We start from the raw sequence: 19675 nt of genomic DNA, 5'->3' as shown, positions 1-19675 counted from the left end.
TTCGTTTTCGACGGAAATTTTTTTAAAAGATTATAAAAATTTCAGAAAAGAACTAAACATTTCGAAAGTTCGTTTGTAACTCTCGTAGACAAGGCCGGCCGCCGGTTGCTTTCCAAGTTCTTCCGAAAGATCACACTGGGGCCTTGCTCCGTAGGATAGTAGTGGAATGAATTCATCGTAGGTACAGTTCCGATTGCCATGTTCGACTCCGATCGAAAGCGTTTCAGTCTCGTTGCCGTCCTCGTCAGCGTTTCTGCCATCGCCATCTTCATCCTGGTTCAGCGGATACAGGAAGCGAAATTTCTTCCAGCTGATAGTGGCTCCGTAGTTCCGTATAATCGGAGCCAGCTGCAACGCCGGAAGGGGTTGGAAGTCAGCCTTATGGTTTGAATGTGATCCATTGAAGTAAACGGCTTGGGCTTTCTCCAGTGCCATTTGCAGGGAGCATTCGCAGTCTTTCAGTAAGAGAGATTGTTCCGCCGAGGGACTCGAGGCAGATATTGCGCATCCGCTGGTGCAATTTTCCTGTTGCAAGGACGGCTCACTTCCGGTACCAACACCGGAGGCATCCCCTGTGGCGGAAGAACTGACGGCACTTTGGGTTTGCTGAGCCGTCCCACGGAACAGGAGATTTCCAGGTACATTAACGTTGCTAGCTATGAAGAAGGCCCCTGCAATGGTCATGACGCTGGCCGTGTAACTCAATGCAATGACGGTGCTGTAGTTGAGGATTTGCTTGGCCAGGGTCATCGTCGGAAGGAAGTTGATCAACTCGGTGTAGGTGAGCCATCCGCGTGCCAAACCCTGCCGCTTGGCGAGCACCTTCTCGATTGATTTGAGCTTTTCGAAGAACTCGTGATTCGATACGTACACCCTCCAACCCTGAGAAGACATAGAATATGTAAGTATATATGCCGGATGTTCCAGAAACGGTGATACTTACTATTGCATCAAGAAATTCAAGCTCCAGCTCTTTCATGTGATTCACCGATAAGTTTCCCGATTCGGCCCACGCACTTAGATAGATGTCCTCATCATAGCCACAGTAGAACTTGGTTGACACCATCTGAAAATAAAAAAAAATAGAAAATGAGATTGTGCAGAAGTTTTGATTGAAAACCACAATATCCGCGCTATGTCAAAATTTGATGAACATAGATGACTTAGTGTTAAATATAATTGATATTTTCGAAAATTCTTCTGCTAAATATCCTTTTTCTTCAAATTCATCTTCTTTTTGGCTCTGTTATGCTAACAATGCACTACAAACGAAACATGAATCATGTATCATCATCAGTGGATCGGCTCCAGAGGCACGTTCTCCTCCATTTGGGAAATTTGTGCCATCGCCATGAACCTGAGCCTATTCATCATTTACCTGAGGGAAAGGGAAGGAAAAAGGATGGAACAGGGAAAAGGACAGGTAAAGGAATACTATCGTTACACGCATAAACGTACCACAACGGGTTCAAATAGCGCCCTGAAAAAGGCACTGTGATAACGCATAAAGCGTAAAGAGATCATACAGCCCTTTACTACAGCGGATCAAGAACAACAGAACATCCTGAAGTTTCAGGTTTTTGAAGTCAGTTTCACTTAGGTGATAAGTATTCGAAAACACAGTTGCGCAAAAACTGGACAGTTACATATCAAATGATACGAAGTTCCATAATCGGATTCACAGCTATCATATACAAATGAATCAGTTTGCTGAATATTCGCCATGTGGTAGCTGAATCGGCAGTGGCCAGTCAATGCTTTGACCAGCATGCCGCAATTCTGCTGTGACAGATTTGATAGATACTTCACCACCCCTTGAGATGGCTCAGTACAATACAATGTTTAACGATATGACTCCAAACTATTCCAATATTGTTTGAGCTGAGTGGCAGCCCAGGTGTCAATCTAAAGCTTAACCCAATACTTCGATATCGGAATAGCTGGCTCAGGGCCAAAGAAGTCATGTGATGCTCCAGTGTGAGCTAACTCATCAGCCATTTCATTTAGAGCGATGGAAGAATGACCAGGCACCAATACAAGATGAACAGCATTAGTTGAATTCAGTTCCTCGATTTGTGTTAGACAAGCGATAACTAGCTTTGACCTAGTGTTGGCCGAAGCAAGTGCTTTAACAGCAGCCTGGCTATCTGAACAGAAGTATATGACTTTGCCCATTACGTGCTGCTAAAGCGCTGATTGCCCTGCGCACAAAAGAGCAAAGATTTAAGCCTGAAAAAAAAAAACGATTCAGTGTCCACCTAGTGAGTAAGACTGATGTAGCCTTAGCTTACGAGAGTGCACACCAGCACCTGCTCGACCTTCGAAAAGGGAGCCATCAGTGTAACATACGATGCCGTCTGAAATACTTTTTTACAAATAACCAGATGTTCACACTTCCCGGGAAAGGAATTGCGTTTCGTGGAAAACGTCCTATATTGAAAATTACAAGCAATTGTAAGATCACATGGAAAAAGGACAACTTTGTCCCAATCCACCAAAAGTGAAAACAACGAGGTGTGTGTTGATCTGGGTTCACATGAGTTTCCTCTAGTAAACCAAGTACCGATAGGCGGCGTGTGTAAGAAAGTGCTTCTTGTTTAAGATGAATGTGTAGTGTGGGGCAACATCGAAGAGAACACCGAGGGCTGCCGCGGGAGTTAAAGAGAACGATCCCGTCATTATTAAGCACATCCTTTAGAAATGGCCTAATTTTGATTGGATCGTTCACACTTCGTCTTTTTGTCACCACACAAGACATCCATAGGCCAATATTGGCCTGACAACAGTTGTATGAATCCATTTGATATACTTGCGTTTTATACATCAAGTTTTGCCAAAGTTTCGCCGACATTGCTCGTAGGCCATAGCTACAAATGTCAATTTCTTGATTTTGCTTTGGCTGACCAAGCCATATGGGAAATTACACTGTTGAAAATGCTTTGACATCCATGTGCACAACAGAACATGTGCTCGATGAACAAATTGAGATTTGAAATTATGAAAAGAAATCCACGTACTCCGGTGAGACTCGAACTCACGACTCCCAATTCGCTAGACGGGCGCTTCTATTCCTTCAAGCTACGGAGTCACTCGACTATCTCCGTCGCCAGCAGGCCTAGAACTGAACTCGATTCCACAATCGCACATGGTTATCTTCTTTTCACAATCCAAAGCAAAATCAAGAAATTGACATTTGTAAGGTGCTACGGTCACCCTTACCGTATTCGGTCGGCCGAGGATCGACCCGTCGAGAGTCCGACTGCACACTAATTGCCATACCAATAAGTGATTGGAAGGCAGTGCCCGAAGCTCTCGACAATTAAAAATAACTTCCTCTCCCGCTTTGACATACATGTGCACAACAGACAATGTGTTAGATGTTCATCTAATCCCATCCGAAGGGGGTTTGGATGTGAAAAGAAGATAACCATGTGCGATTGTGGAATCGAGTTCAGTTCTAGGCCTGCTGGCGACGGAGATAGTCGAGTGACTCCGTAGCTTGAAGGAATAGAAGCGCCCGTCTAGCGAATTGGGAGTCGTGAGTTCGAGTCTCACCGGAGTACGTGGATTTCTTTTCATAATTTCAAATCTCAATTTGTTCATCGAGCACATGTTCTGTTGTGCACATGGATGTCAAAGCATTTTCAACAGCATAGCTACAAGCTTTCTTGATTCTGAACTCAATGTGAGGTGTCCTGGAAAGCTTGGAATTAAGAATAACTCCAACGTACTTTACCTGATCAGTCTCAATGATTTCAGAATCAAAGAGGCGCAAAGGTCGAACGCCATTACGGTTTCGCCTTTCCGTGAGAATAACTATAGATGTTTTACTCGGATTTACCGAAAGCAGGGTACGAAAAACGGATCACGCCGAAAAACAAACGCTTTGTCCTAAGCGGTGCATGTTGGTAACAAAGGCACTCTGCAACAAACGCATGTCAGGCGATAAAATAAACATCGCTTTCCGTGCGTGTAACGATATTCCGGCTTTTCTGCTGAAATTTTTGACCCACATCATCGAATTTATAAACATTTGGACGAATTAAGACTCTTGCAAACCTCTGAATCAAGTTTCACTTGTAAAACAATGCGAAAATCACGATGTGAATAGAACGAGACAAATATTCCTACAATTTTTGTTGTGAACAAACTCGGGAGCGATTTTGTCATTATCTGACTTTTTGGGTATTTTTGTGGCGTTTCAGTCTTTTCGGGGATCAAAAACAACTATATGTTTTCTATTTCCAACGTTTCGATCCTTATTGGATCTTCTTGAGGGAATCTGTAATTTTATTGGACGTTTACATTGGTTTTTAACACATTACGCAACACTTAACACATACCGAATAAGTTGTTGTTTCTTCGTCTAGTAGTTGTTTTTTGAAACCCCGAAAAGACTGAAACGCCACAAAAATGCTCAAAAAGTCTACCAAACAGTCGTCGCCAAAGCTGTTAATATCCACCATGGCGGGGTTTTATCAGAGTATAAACGACGAATTCGGACCCGAAGTAAGAGCCACACTAAAAGAGTATGCGGACAACAACCGAAAGCTGAGCAACATGGTGGTACGAAAAGAATTTCTGATACGATGCCGAAAAGAAGGTTTGTTCCCCTCGCACATCCAAAACTCATTCAAGTGCGTTTTCCAACTACTCGAAGAGCGCAGCCCCTATTTGAGAAATCTGGAAAGCTGCATCACAACATTCAAACGTAAAGTTCTAAGTTTGGAGATACGGCACACATATTTCAGGATCAAACAACTGCGGGCGATGGAGCAACAGCTACGCGCGAAGCTATCCGAAGTACTCCCAGAGAGCCGATGCACCACCTTTCTCGCATCCCAAGAAGTTTTCTTCGCACGACAAACCACCTCAAACCGGCAGAAAACAAGCAACAAATTCGAACGGTTACTCGCAAATATGATCGATCACTGCTCAAGTCGATCACCGTCTCTAAACGAAAAAGCAATCCACAATGCCACTGAAATTGAACTGCCAGAAAAAGTCGAATTGTTGCTCAGCCTGGGACCAAAGTTTGCGCTCCCATCCACCAATGTTGCGAGGATGCCATTCTACCATCTGATCGCTGATGTAGAATCCGTCATCCAAACCAACCAAAACACCGACGTGCAGGAACGAACAAGATGCCGAGTCGCGAATAACATTCAGAATTTCATTCACCGACAGCAGCATGCCGCTCCGCTCCACCCGAATGAGAAATTTCTGAAAGAAGCGGAACGGGAGACTAGAAGTTTCCTAAAACAACACCCGGACTTGTACGTGCTAAAGGCGGATAAGGGAAACAAAACGGTGATAATGCACAAGCAAGACTACGTAGCACGGATGGATCAGCTGTTGACAGACACCAACACATACGAGAAGGTACAGAGAGATCCAACCAAGGAGAATACATTTTACTAAGGTGGCGCAGATAAACATTGCAAACCACTGGTTGTCTCTTCCACTCTTCTGGTGTTCTTATGCAACTAAAATAGTGACGTCACTATTTCAATTCCATAAGAACACCAGAAGAATGGAAGAGACAACCAGTGGTTTGCAATGTTTATCTGCGCCACCTTAGTAAAATGTATTCTCCTTGAGATCCAACCACTGCGTTCCAAACGAAGAACAACAGCATTGTGCGGCGACTCGAAAATCTGGGTCTACTGGATACAGCAACGGCGAGACGATTGCGTACCTACAAAGCGGTGTGCCCGAAAATATATGGACAGCCAAAAACCCACAAACCGGGGCTACCGTTACGACCGGTGGTGCCATGTACACTGAAATAAATTTTGTTGTGGAAACTACCGATTCCATAGTAAAATTACTAACCGTACCTATGATTCTCAACCGACAACAATTTTCAGTTAATTCCACTAAAACACTGTCAACTTAACTAGCAGTGCAGTTAACATTACCAAAAATAGTCTTAATTTAACAAATAAGCATTGTATTTTTAACCATACTGTGTTGTAAAATCCGTGTTGTCGGTTGAGAATCATAGGTACGGTTAGTAATTTTACTATGGAATCGGTAATTTCGACAACAAAATTTATTTCAGTGTATGACGTCTCCGTCGTACGATTTATCAAAATATGTCGGAGCGATCATACAACGATCGATACACAGTGAGTACAACATCCCGGACTCGTATCAGTTTTGCGAATGGGTGAACACGGTTACCCTACCAGAGGGACACGTCATGGTGTCATTTGATGTCGTCTCTTTATTCACGTGCATTCCGCAAACACTTGTTCGGAAAAGTATCATAAAACACTGGGAGGAAATAAGCGCACACACCGACATCTGTCTTGACCTATTTTTGGAGGTAACCACTTTCTGCATAGAATGTAGCTATTTTTCGTTTGGTGGCTCTTTCTATAAACAAAAATTTGGCACTGCTATGGGGAACCCACTCTCTCCGATGATAGCCGATCTGGTAATGGAAGACATTCTTGATCAGGCAGTAGAGGCTGTACCATTTCCAATTCCATATATAAAAAAGTATGTGAATGACTTGTTCCTCGCTCTTCCAGAAGATAAAATTGAAATGGTCCAAGAAATCTTCAATGGTCAAGATGAAAACCTACAGTTCACAATTGAACGTGAAAAGGAAAATTGCTTGCCATTCCTGGATATGGTTTTAACCAGAAACCTAAACCAAGCTATTACGACAGAATGGTATATGAAACCAATATCATCGGGACGGTTTCTTAACTATCGATCTCTTCACTCTTTTTCGCAAAAAATGAATGTTGCTTTCAATTTCGCCAAACGGGTGTACACGTTCTCAACGAACAGTAGAGATAACGAAGTTGAAAGTGTGATACGTCGCCAACTCCTGATTAACGATTATCCGAACACGTTGATCAGTCGAGTCATCAATAGAGTGAAACTACGTAGACAAGAAGTGGAAACAGCTATGGAAGCGAACGAAAACAGACCAGATGAGGGAGAAACCGTTTTTCGTTCGCTCACCAATATCGAAGGACTCTCACAACAGATAATAAAAACACTGAGAAGGGAATATCCTACACGAATAGCCACCAAAACAACAAACACGGTTGGCGCAATACTACCACCAATTAAGGACAAGACAGATAATGACGACCAAAGTAATGTAATATACAAGATCGACTGCAACAACTGTGATGGCTGCTACATTGGAATGACAACGACGAAGCTGAAAACACGCATATCGAGACATCGCTCAAATGTACGCAGACTGACGACACTAAGAGAAGCAGGACACACCAATTCGGACGCAGCGATCATTAGTATTAGAGAAAAGACAGCGCTAGTAGACCACGCAGCAGAAAATGACCATGTGTTCAGACTAGACGATGTAAAGATATTAGATAGGACACAAAACCCATCAAATCTTCCCATCTTGGAAAGCTGTTACATATACAACACGCCACACACGGTAAACAAACGTACTGACACAGACAATCTGAACGTAGTCTACGCTGGTCTACTCCACTCTATAACAAACCTAAAAAGAACGAGAACGAATAACCAAAACAGAACCAATGTAAACATAACACGAACCAACCACACTGACACAATTATAACCGACCATACAACACACGAATAGAACGAACTTTAAACTGTCATTTTGAAAACTATACGCAAAAGTAGTGGATTGCGGTCCGGGTTCAGACTACCAAATCAGTTTTTCGAAATTTGAAGGTTTTTCCGGTTCCAAAAAACGGACAAATTTGTAAGTAGTAAGTGACAATTAGGTATTCCTTAATTAACAATAACTTCTTATAGCAAAAACAAGGAATGACAGTTAAAATGTTTCAAAAAACAACTACTAGACGAAGAAACAACAACTTATTCGGTATGTGTTAAGTGTTGCGTAATGTGTTAAAAACCAATGTAAACGTCCAATAAAATTACAGATTCCCTGAAGAAGATCCAATAAGGATCGAAACGTTGGAAATAGAAAACATATAGTTGTTTTTGATCCCCGAAAAGACTGAAACGCCACAAAAATACCCAAAAAGTCTACCAAACAGTCGTCGCCAAAGCTGTTATGGGCAGTGCTAACGAAAAAACAAAGCGTTGTTGCGGTGCCTTCTTTGTTGCCTCTTTTTTGCTTGCGGGGGCATATTCTGCATACACTGACCGAAAGGCCATATTGGCGACACCACCCCTCAACTACCTGAAGGGCGCTTTTCATCAGATCGAAAAGGGTGCTGTTGCACATACCGACTAATGTTAGTTAGTCGTCGGCAAGCCCGTAAATAGGAAACCCGCTATTATTAAGTTGGCTCAATAGCGTATCTGCTACGAGATTCCATAAAAGTGGTGGCAAGACTTCTCCTTGAGGCCATCCACAAACACTCAATTTACTAATCCTTGACGCAATGTCATGTCGGTTTTTGAGCATTTGGTAAATCTAATTGGAAATCATTGGAGATATATCATGACTCCGAGCTGCTTCCAATATGGCATCGAAAGGCACGTTGTCAAAAGCACCCGCGTTTTCTAAGAAAAAAAAACCAAATAAGATTGCTTTTGAATGAATGCTTTCTCAACAACCTTGTGTAAAAGAGTCACAGTGGATTTTATCAGATTGGTAGGCATGTTGGTTCACATGAAGAGACACGTTGACCAAATGAACATCACGGATGTGATGATCCACAATGCGTTCTAAGCATTTCAGAAGAAAAGTTGTCAAGCTGATAGGTCTGAAACTCTTTGCTTCTTCATACGACGCACGACTCACTTTCGGAATAAACTTCACAGTAATTTCCCGCCAGGATTTGGGAATATACCCTGTAGCAAAACTGCAAACGAGTATTTTTTTCAAAATATGTTTGAAATAATCAAATCCTTTTTGTGTGTGTGTGTGTGAGTGTGTGTGAGTGTGTGAGTGTGTGTGCGTGTGTGTGTGTGTGTGTGTGTGTGTGTGTGTGTGTGTGTGTGTGTGTGTGTGTGTGTGTGTGTGTGTGTGTGTGTGTGTGTGTGTGTGTGTGTGTGTGTGTGTGTGTGTGTGTGTGTGTGTGTGTGTGTGTGTTTTTTTTTTTTTTTTTTATTCTAGGAGTCCAAAAATCTTCTAAAGACGCTGTGTGGGATTCGAATGTGCGCCTACCCACTAAAAACACTCTCCTAGTTCACCTCCACCTTAAATTCCCCTCCGGTACCACCATGCAGTATTTCTTCGGAGGGGAGGCGTTATGTGCCTTGTGCACCATCACCAATTCGTTATTCTAGTCTTCGTACTGAGCCGTTTGGCTCCCGTGTAATTTGTTATTCTATTTTGATTAAACAGTCGCCATTTAGCGACCTTCTACTGTGTTAGCCACATTTACCATGCCACATGCCGAGCCATTTAGCTCCAGTTAGTAATGTGTTAGTACTAATTTGTTCGCCATTTAGCGATTGATTACGGTTACTAACACTCCTCATGCAGTTCTCTACTCCGCTGATAAAACAGGTCTTCTGGAAGCGACCATGTAGCCTTTAGCACTCTCGCGTACTACTCGGATAGTCCCCGGCGGTGAATCTATCCTACTCCGACGAAGAGTTCCCCGACAGTGGAAGATCTTCCGAAACCGAACTTCCCGGGTAGGTGCCGAGGTCGGTTCTGCGATTCCGGTTGAGGTCGGCTTCCGGTTCACAGGCGCCCCGACGACCAAGCTCCGGTGCTTTTTACGCGGACCTACTCGATCTAGTCCCCGGCGGTGGACCTAGCCTACTCCGACGGAGACAACCCCGGCAGTGGAAGTTCTCCCGACACCGAAAATCCCGACCAGTGAAGTGCCGAGGTCGGTCTGGCGATTCCGGTTGGTGGTTGGCTTCCGGTTCACCAGCGCCCCGACGACTTAAAACCGGTACTACGCCACGAACTACTCGGTCATGTCCCCGACGATGGATCATGCCTACTCCGTTCGCGATCAGCCATCCTCTGATCCTCTCGCCATTTTCGCTGCAACGACGACATGATCTGCACAACTGACCTATTCACCGCGCTCCACGTAACTTCGTTCTGGCACATCTCCGTAATGATGTTGTTCGCGTTCAGAGTCCTAACACTGCTCGCTTGCATCTCGCTACGTTCCGCCATGAACCGTGGGCAGTAGAATACCACGTGCTCCGGTGTCTCCTCCTCGTTCGGACAGGCCGGGCAAAGTGGGGACTCTGCGTGGCCGAATCGGTGCAGATACTTCCTAAAGCAACCATGGCCTGACAGGAACTGTGTCAGATGGAAGTTAACTTCTCCGTGTTTTCTGTCCACCCATACCGAAACATTTGGAATGAGCCGATGGGTCCATCTTCCGTTTGCGGCGCTATCCCAGTCCAGCTGCCACTTTCTCATCGAGTCAGCTCTCGCATTCTTGCGGGATCCTGTCGTTCCTCGGCGATTGTAACACTCGCAGTCTTCTTCCAGTACGATTTTTATGGGGATCATTCCCACTATAATGCAGACCGCTTCCGTGGATATGGTTCGGTATGCACTGGCTACTCTCATAGCCATCAGCCTGTATGTGCTATTCAGCCGCGCCAAGTTCCTCTTCGATAGCTGTCCAGCTGCCCAGACAGGAGCGCCGTACCGAAGTACCGACGTCGACACGCTGGCAAGGAGTCTCCTCGTACCGCTACTGACTGCCGATCTGTTTGACATGATCCTGGTCAACGCTGCGATTGCTTTGGCCGCTTTCTCGCAGGCGTAGTCGACATGACTGTTGAAGTTTAGCCGGTCGTCGATCAACACCCCAAGATGCTTCACTTCTCGTCTCGAGTCGATGGTGAGTTCTCCGACTGAAACTTTAACATGCTGTACCGCCTTTCGGTTGCTGATCATCAGCACTTCAGTTTTGTGGTGAGCTAATGCCAGCTTCCTCTCGCACATCCAGTTTTCGACCATTTCTATCGCCGCCGAGGCCCGTACTTCCACTTCGTTCAGCGACTCACCGATTACTATGAGCACGACGTCATCCGCGAACCCAACAATCTGCACTCCTCTTGGTAAGCTTAACTGCAGCAATTCGTCGTACATCGCGTTCCACAGCATCGGGCCCAGGATAGAGCCTTGAGGAACACCCGCTGTTATGCCTACACTCTTCTGTCCCTCACGCGTTTCGTAGACCAACGTCCGGTTCTGAAAGTAGCTCTTCAGTATTCTGCAGAGATACTCGGGAACCCTCATCCGGTGTAGGGATCTAGCTATTGCTTCCCAACTAGCGCTGTTGAATGCATTTTTCACGTCTAGAGTGACGACCGCACAATAGCGATTTCCTCTTCTCTTTTGCTTCATGGCGGCATCGGCTGCTTGAACAACTAGCCGGATAGCGTCAACTGTACACCTTCTTCTTCGGAACCCGAACTGCATCCTCGATAGTCCGTTCTCGCCTTCAGTGTAATTTCCGAGTCTGTTGGAGATCACCTTCTCCAGAAGTTTTCCAGTCGTGTCCAGCAGACATATAGGCCTATACGCCGATGGATCTTCGGGTGGCTTGCCCGGCTTTGGCAGCAGAACCAATTTCTGCCGCTTCCAACGATCGGGGAAGTTTCCGTCGTCGATACACTTCTGCAATGTGGTTCGAAACATATCCGGGTTTTGTTGGATTGCTGTTTTCAGAACCAAGTTGGAGATGCCATCTAGTCCTGGCGCTTTCTTGGGTTTTAAGCTCTTCGCTACCGTGATGAGCTCCTGGTTGGAAATACGGGATTCCTCCATATCAGCGGCGACTTCCTCATACGGCGTGGGAGGCCAGACCGTTGGCTCGTGCTGAGGGAACAGTCCGTCTACTACGGCTTTCAGCTTTTCTGGACACCTCTCGGGTGGGGTCGCTGGGCCTTTTATCCTTGACATAGCTACTCTGTAGGCATCTCCCCATGGATTTGCGTCCGCGTTACGGCAGAGTTCCTGCATGCAAGCTGCTTTGCTGAGCTTGATGCCTTTTTTGAGGGCCGCTCTTGCCGCCCTGAACAAAGGTCTGCGCTCTTCCCTTTCCTCATCAGTGTGAGCCCGTTGCATTCTTCTCCTAGCTCGAAGACAGTTCCGACGGAGTTCGGCGATCCTCCCATTCCACCAGTAGACTGGTCGGCGGACGTCCCGCGGCTGTATCTTCCTCGGCATAGTTGCATCGCAAGCTCGAACGAGAACCGAAACCAGTTCATCCGGACTCAGGTTCAGCATATTGCGTTCATACCGAAGCACTTCTGCGAACACTTCTTCATCGAATGCTTCTGTTCTCCACTTCCGCCCTTTGGAATCATCCCCACGTGCCGCCGTCTGTACCCGTTCTCCAAGACGGTATCGGATCGCTTGGTGATCACTATGCGTATAATCTTCGCAGACTCTCCAATTCATACTTCTCACTACAGTCGGACTACAGAACGTCACGTCGATGATAGACTCTCTGCCTTCTCTTCGATAGGTGCTTGTGGATCCTTCGTTGGCTAGAACTAAGTTCAGTCTGGATACTGTTTCCAGCAGGCTCCATCCTCTGGGGTTTGTGAGGCGGCTACCCCACTCAACTGCCCAGGCATTAAAATCGCCGGCAATGATGACTGGCCTCCTGTCGCCAAGTTTCTCCAATATTTGGTTCAGCACCTGATTGAACCCCTCTATCGTCCAGCGTGGAGGTGCATAGCAGCTACATATGTAGACGCCGTTAACCTTGGCTATAACGAAACCCTCTATCGCGCGATACACCACTTCCTGCAGGGGATATCTTCCAACCGTCCAAATCGCAGCGGTTCCAGCTTCATCTGCTACCCAGTTATCATTTCCGGATGGGATACGGTACGGATCCGAGATGATTGCTACGTCGCACTTCGCTTCCTTCGTGGATTGGCACAGCAGTTGCTGCGCGGTATCACAGTGGTTGAGATTTATTTGCACTACCTCCACTGCGATTTACCGGACATCGCCTGTTTGAATGTTGGACATTTTGGGCCACCAGTAAAGTGGTCCCTGCGCCCCTCGTTTTCACAGATGATGCACTTTGGTGGCTTCTTACACTCTTGTGCTTTATGACCTTCATCTCCGCATCTCCAATATCAGTGTGTGTGTGTGTGTGTGTGTGTGTGTGTGTGTGTGTGTGTGTGTGTGTGTGTGTGTGTGTGTGTGTGTGTGTGTGTGTGTGTGTGTGTGTGTGTGTGTGTGTGTGTGTGTGTGTGTGTGTGTGTGTGTGTGTGTGTGTGTGTGTGTGTGTGTGTGTGTGTGTGTGTGTGTGTGTGTGTGTGTGTGTGTGTGTGTGTGTGTGTGTGTGTGTGTGTGTGTGTGTGTGTGTGTGTGTGTGTGTGTGTGTGTGTGTGTGTGTGTGTGTGTGTGTGTGTGTGTGTGTGTGTGTGTGTGTGTGTGTGTGTGTGTGTGTGTGTGTGTGTGTGTGTGTGTGTGTGTGTGTGTGTGTGTGTGTGTGTGTGTGTGTGTGTGTGTGTGTGTGTGTGTGTGTGTGTGTGTGTGTGTGTGTGTGTGTGTGTGTGTGTGTGTGTGTGTGTGTGTGTGTGTGTGTGTGTGTGTGTGTGTGTGTGTGTGTGTGTGTGTGTGTGTGTGTGTGTGTGTGTGTGTGTGTGTGTGTGTGTGTGTGTGTGTGTGTGTGTGTGTGTGTGTGTGTGTGTGTGTGTGTGTGTGTGTGTGTGTGTGTGTGTGTGTGTGTGTGTGTGTGTGTGTGTGTGTGTGTGTGTGTGTGTGTGTGTGTGTGTGTGTGTGTGTGTGTGTGTGTGTGTGTGTGTGTGTGTGTGTGTGTGTGTGTGTGTGTGTGTGTGTGTGTGTGTGTGTGTGTGTGTGTGTGTGTGTGTGTGTGTGTGTGTGTGTGTGTGTGTGTGTGTGTGTGTGTGTGTGTGTGTGTGTGTGTGTGTGTGTGTGTGTGTGTGTGTGTGTGTGTGTGTGTGTGTGTGTGTGTGTGTGTGTGTGTGTGTGTGTGTGTGTGTGTGTGTGTGTGTGTGTGTGTGTGTGTGTGTGTGTGTGTGTGTGTGTGTGTGTGTGTGTGTGTGTGTGTGTGTGTGTGTGTGTGTGTGTGTGTGTGTGTGTGTGTGTGTGTGTGTGTGTGTGTGTGTGTGTGTGTGTGTGTGTGTGTGTGTGTGTGTGTGTGTGTGTGTGTGTGTGTGTGTGTGTGTGTGTGTGTGTGTGTGTGTGTGTGTGTGTGTGTGTGTGTGTGTGTGTGTGTGTGTGTGTGTGTGTGTGTGTGTGTGTGTGTGTGTGTGTGTGTGTGTGTGTGTGTGTGTGTGTGTGTGTGTGTGTGTGTGTGTGTGTGTGTGTGTGTGTGTGTGTGTGTGTGTGTGTGTGTGTGTGTGTGTGTGTGTGTGTGTGTGTGTGTGTGTGTGTGTGTGTGTGTGTGTGTGTGTGTGTGTGTGTGTGTGTGTGTGTGTGTGTGTGTGTGTGTGTGTGTGTGTGTGTGTGTGTGTGTGTGTGTGTGTGTGTGTGTGTGTGTGTGTGTGTGTGTGTGTGTGTGTGTGTGATCCAACTAACCCCCACTGTCCGGCAGTGATATTATGGAAGAAAGATTTCTGCAATATCATATTGGTGCTACTGCAAAAAGCTTTAATCCGGGAGTTAGAAGGTGATAGCTCTATTGCAGATTCAGAGACCCATTTCAGAATGGCTGGAGAGACACGTCCATTCAGAAGTCACGTTCACTTACAATAAGCCCCGCATGGATGCATTACCGTTATCAAATGAATAATGATACTGCAAACACACTTCCTGATTCAAATATATTCTTCGAATCTGGCACGTATTTAGTTCAATTTGTTGTACAATAATTGTTAATTATTAATGATCAGAACAATCTCACCGAAAACCATCCAAGGTAGGTGAAATATTCAAATCCTTTTTGAAGCAAAACAAGATAAACCCCATCTGTTCCGGGAGATGTGAAAGGAACAAAGCGATTAAGAGCCCACTCAATCGTTACAATAGTTACAATACTCCGAGCCGAAGCTAAAGCATCATAACTACAAGAAAAGACATCAGGTTCATCCGAAGATGTAATATTCACATATCCGGGGAAGTGTGTGCTGAATTAGCATTCCAGAACTTCCTCATCAGAGGAAGTGAAATCGCCATTTGGCAAACACAGTTAATTCACTCGGAAATTCTTAGATTTCGCAAGGATTTTGTTTAACCGACTGACTTTACTTAAACTAGACACATTCGTACAAAGGTTATTCCAGCCGGATCGTTCAGCAGACCGGAGAGCTTTCCTGCAGGCCTTGCGAGCCTTGCTAAAATAAATCAAAAACCTGTGAACACATACACTTTCCACAAATTGAAGCTTCAATTATAAATTCGATTAGCTCTAGCGTGGCGTCATTCAAGCGTGAAGACAAAAAGTGAGAGTAAATAATACGCTTAGTACGTACAGGTACGTACTTAGCTAGTTGCGATCTTGCTATCGCAAATGATGCTGTAAAGCGTGCAAAGCGATATACGATGGCGTCAAACTAAAATAGGTCGTATTTTGTTTCAATCGATCGACGAGATTCAATCATCGGGTTCAATGTTCACAATCAGACTTTATCGCACTTACCATTGACACTATAAATAGTTCCGATGGGGTAATGCGCCGCGCGTAAGCCGGATCGACGACATTCAACCGGTCCAGATAGATCATGGCCAGAATCAGCGAGCAGGGCGTCACCGTCAGATTACCCACCGTGACGAAATTGAGCCGACTGAGCGAGTGGCCACGGTGCGATTCGGAGAAAATGTCCGCCGCATAGTCCGCCAGGGGCCGACTGATTTTGGTGCATCTCACCGTCGACGATCCGTAGTAGAGTGTTTTCTTGATGCGGTTGAGGAACTCCTCATGATCAATCACCTAAAGGCGCAGAGAGAAATCCATTAATAAAACGCAATAACACTATGCAGGCTGCGCAAAAAAAAAAACATCTTCAATCCCATATGGCGCTATAATCAGCTCCTCTTTAGTTCCAGGCTGCGATTACGCTGATTGCCATATCAGGAAATAGATTTTCTGACGACTGACCTTATTATCCGTGGTGATGGATGGTTGCTCGGGTTCGATCATTTTTTGTCCCCCTGTTACTGCGGGCACATCACCGTCCGCCGTAGATCACGAGGAAACGTATGCACGTACGGAAATCACGATTCCACCGCGGAAAATAACTAAAATTTGCGAAAAGAAAGTCGCGAAAACACGCCACCGCGAACCACACCAGGCCGTGTTTTATTTTTTTTTGCGATGCAGCGAGACTGACGTCTGTCAAAACACAAAGGAGAGAAACAGCAGTGGTGAAATTTTGTTAGTGGTGAATTTTGATAGATTCACACGTTGGTTCAAAAGTGCTATCCAGCAATTGGGTTAAATTAAGAAAAATGTAATGATTTTTTGATTTTATATGAAAGAGCACCTTTTTCTGAACCACCATGATTTTTTCCAGATTTTTAGAACTTCTTTTTGGTACCTAAAATCGCTTTCGAAGAGATTTATCGAAATCACCTTTTGACAGCTGGACAACTGCTTGACAGCTCCGCCCAGTACAAAATGCGACGAGGGGTGATTCGACAAATCGCTCCCATACAAACTTCAAAATGATTTTTAAATAGGTTCCAGGGCACCAAAATTCATGAAAATTTGGATTTCGGCTCAGTTTTGCATGCAGATTCTGAATATGGAATTATCTCAACACCGCTAAAGAAGCCAATTTACGAGCACTAATGGCTGCCACAATCATGCTCACTTTCTGGTAGGGATAAACCGATCTGACGTTTGGCTTGTGTCGTTTGCCAGCTGGTCGATAAGATCGATCATAAAACTTATCGATCAGCTGTCAAACGACACAAGCCAAACGTCAGAACGTTTTATCCCTACCAGAAAGTGAGCATGTTTGTGGCGGCCATTACCGCTCGTGAATTGCTGGATACTCGGAACTAAAACTTACCCAAACTGTGACTAACAAAAATAAGTAACACGGGACGTTTCGGATCAACTGTGAATGGAAATTTGACATAAGGTCGCACTGTAACTCGGGTGTAACAATATCAAACACAACACTGTTGTCGCTTGGTATAAAATGGACTAATGGACTATAGCCTATTTTACGAAACGACAACAGTGTTGATATTGATATTAACACTCACGGGCTTGGGCGCAACCTCCTGTCAAAATTTCATTCATGAAATGAGCGATCAGCTGATCCGAAACGTCTCGTAAAATGGCTCATTATCGCGCTTTTCTAGGGAGGTGTACACAAACTACGTCACGCTTGTAGGGGGAGAGGGGCTTTGAAGATCGTGAAAACCCATACAAACTATTTTGAGGTCCCATACAAATAATTTTGAGGTCCCATACAAAAATTGTAACATAGGGGGGAAGGGGGGTGTTGAAAAAGGCCAATTTTTGCGAGACATAATTTGAGAATCCCCCTAGGATTCTCAGCAAGCTGCGTTCGCAACAGGGTTAGAAACTCGCAGAATCAGGTTGCGCCTAGGGTTGCGCCCAATGGATAACGAGATGGACAATCAACTGCCGTGTGCAAATCAAACCAGTGCAATCATTTCGCGAATTCGCGATAAACAATGGCTAGTGAAGATCATCAGCATCCAAGCGATTAATCTGGGCACATAATAATAAATAATATTTATGCAATGTAACTATCATAATTTATATTTTTTTATCTAACTCATTTTGGTATCCAAATAACCAATTTTTCCGGAATAGCACGAAATAGTTCATTACGCAATTGAAATGAGTTGCATAATTAAAAATAGTTGTATAGCGCATTTAGTTCACCACTGGACTATCGCACTAGTTTTCACGAGTGCGAAAACGCTAATAAAAGTGCGCGATTGCATCAAATCAACTCGGTGTCTTCAGAGCACTTGTTCTCCATAGATTGAAGAAATAGTGCGCCGAAGACTTCAACCTGATTTGATGCAATCGCGCACTTCTATTTACGTTTTCGCACTTATAATATCGCAGTTCGCAGTCCAGTAGTGAACTAAATGCGGTATATAATGTTCATAATGCAGCTCATTTTAGTTGAATTATGAACATTATGCAACTCAAACGGTTTGCATTATGAAAAAATCATTGCACACAATTTTGTATATATTATAAATAACTATTAAATATGTACCGTAAATAATAAATTTTTATCCGGGCAGGTCCATTTGATATGATGGTGCAGAATTTCGAACTCACCACTGTACAGTGCAGATCAAAAATATTTTTAATCTTTTGGATCATAAACGTCAAACCGCTGTGGGCTCACTTTCGTTTGTGATTGCGAAACATTGTTTACGAATCACAATTTCCATCGTTTATCGTCGTTTTTTCCGGATAAAATTAAAATTTATACCATTTATTATTGAAATAAAATCTCAGAAATGATGCATTTAAGGACTATAATCAAAAGTGTCGCAAATGCGGTAAGATCGAGGGTGTGCTATTAATTTATTACGAGTGACTTTACATTCATGGTGTTTCTTCTTTTTAGCGAAATCTATCCACCTCCAGCCAGCGATTACTCAATCTGGTTCCAATCGTGGTGGAACAAACGGGACGTGGCGAGCGCGCCTATGACATCTTTTCCCGTTTGCTCAAGGAGCGAATCATTTGCCTGATGGGTCCAATCCATGACGATCTGAGCTCGTTGATCGTAGCGCAACTGCTATTCCTGCAGTCAGAAAACGGAACCAAACCGATCCATATGTACATCAACTCTCCCGGAGGTAGCGTCACTGCCGGACTGGCCATCTATGATACCATGCAGTACGTGAAGCCTCCAGTGGCTACGTGGTGTGTCGGCCAAGCCTGTTCGATGGGATCGCTTCTGTTGGCCGCCGGTGCCCCTGGGATGCGTCACTCATTGCCCAACGCACGGATCATGATCCACCAGCCGTCTGGAGGAACTCAGGGTCAAGCCACCGACATTCAAATCCAAGCGGAAGAGATCCTCAAGCTGAAGAAGCAGTTGACGGAAATTTACGGAAAGCACACGAAAACTGCGGTCGATGTGCTGTACGCCAAAATGGAACGAGATACGTTCCTCAATCCGGAAGAAGCACAGGCCCTAGGGATCATCGACACGGTGCTGGAGCATCCACCGTCGTCCACCGAGGGATCGTCGTGATTCAAAGGATGAAAATAGATTATGTGGCAATTTATGTTGACTTTGTTAGGGTTTTATTGCAAATTTAATATCGATTCTACAATAAAATGATTGATCATTTGTATAAGGTGACTTACCCTATACAGTATTCCAAGCAGTAAATGCCTAATTTAATGCTGTGAACGCCATTTGACATTATTTCATTACAGAAAACCTGCTACAAGTCAAGAGCAGGTAGCGGAAAACCGTTCAAATTATCGTACGCGATTAACCTTCCTAATGCAACATACATGCTGGGAACAGCCGCTGACGTGGTGCACGGTTTGGGTCGACCAAAAATATATCGTAAAACGGGGTATCTTTGATAATGCGGGTAACATTGATAGTGCGACAGACATTGTATAGTTTATCTTATAACCAACTATGATTCCTTCAATCAGTTAAGAAAAAGGCAAACGTAGATCAAAACTGTACATATGAAAGTCCATCTTAAACGTATTTTCCTTAAAACCAAGTTTATCTTGTACCGACTTTTCGAACCCTAGAGCAGAATACCCTCTTCGAATGAGTGTAAACAGTTTCATACCTTTTAATTCCGCCCTAATTGCTTATCCTTTGACAGATACGCGTATTT

General features: G+C 44.9%; 2 protein-coding genes across 2 annotated transcripts; one reads left to right on the top strand and one right to left on the bottom strand.

Annotated features, from left to right (window-relative positions):
- LOC109417181 (protein CNPPD1) lies at positions 1–16180 on the bottom strand. Its single transcript, XM_019691302.3, has 4 exons — positions 15954–16180; positions 15495–15785; positions 944–1066; positions 1–882 (listed from the first exon to the last, which is right to left on the bottom strand). The coding sequence occupies exons 1-4, from the start codon at positions 15993–15995 to the stop codon at positions 31–33; spliced, it is 1308 nt and encodes a 435-aa protein (XP_019546847.3). The 5' UTR covers positions 15996–16180; the 3' UTR covers positions 1–30.
- A 2013-nt stretch (positions 16181–18193) lies between these two features.
- On the top strand, positions 18194–19195 carry LOC109417170 (ATP-dependent Clp protease proteolytic subunit, mitochondrial). The gene is made up of 2 exons (XM_019691296.3): positions 18194–18358; positions 18427–19195. The coding sequence occupies exons 1-2, from the start codon at positions 18317–18319 to the stop codon at positions 19060–19062; spliced, it is 678 nt and encodes a 225-aa protein (XP_019546841.2). The 5' UTR covers positions 18194–18316; the 3' UTR covers positions 19063–19195.
- Positions 19196–19675: the final 480 nt, after the last annotated feature.

Source organism: Aedes albopictus, chromosome 2, assembly GCF_035046485.1.
Source record: "Aedes albopictus strain Foshan chromosome 2, AalbF5, whole genome shotgun sequence".
Lineage (NCBI taxonomy): Eukaryota > Metazoa > Arthropoda > Insecta > Diptera > Culicidae > Aedes > Aedes albopictus.
The sequence above is the reverse complement of the archived record's forward strand: the minus strand, read 5'-3'. Positions and strand labels throughout refer to the sequence as shown.

Bases quoted from the DNA above. Each gene is read 5' to 3' on its own strand.
- LOC109417181 (XM_019691302.3), bottom strand. From the start codon at position 15,995: ATGATCGAACCCGAGCAACCATCCATCACCACGGATAATAAG. The intron at 15,786-15,953 runs GTCAGTCGTCAG...CTGCGCCTTTAG, and splicing joins CCATCACCACGGATAATAAG to GTGATTGATCATGAGGAGTT. The intron at 1,067-15,494 runs GTAAGTGCGATA...TTTTATTTTCAG, and splicing joins AACTATTTATAGTGTCAATG to ATGGTGTCAACCAAGTTCTA.
- LOC109417170 (XM_019691296.3), top strand. From the start codon at position 18,317: ATGATGCATTTAAGGACTATAATCAAAAGTGTCGCAAATGCG. The intron at 18,359-18,426 runs GTAAGATCGAGG...TCTTCTTTTTAG, and splicing joins TCAAAAGTGTCGCAAATGCG to CGAAATCTATCCACCTCCAG.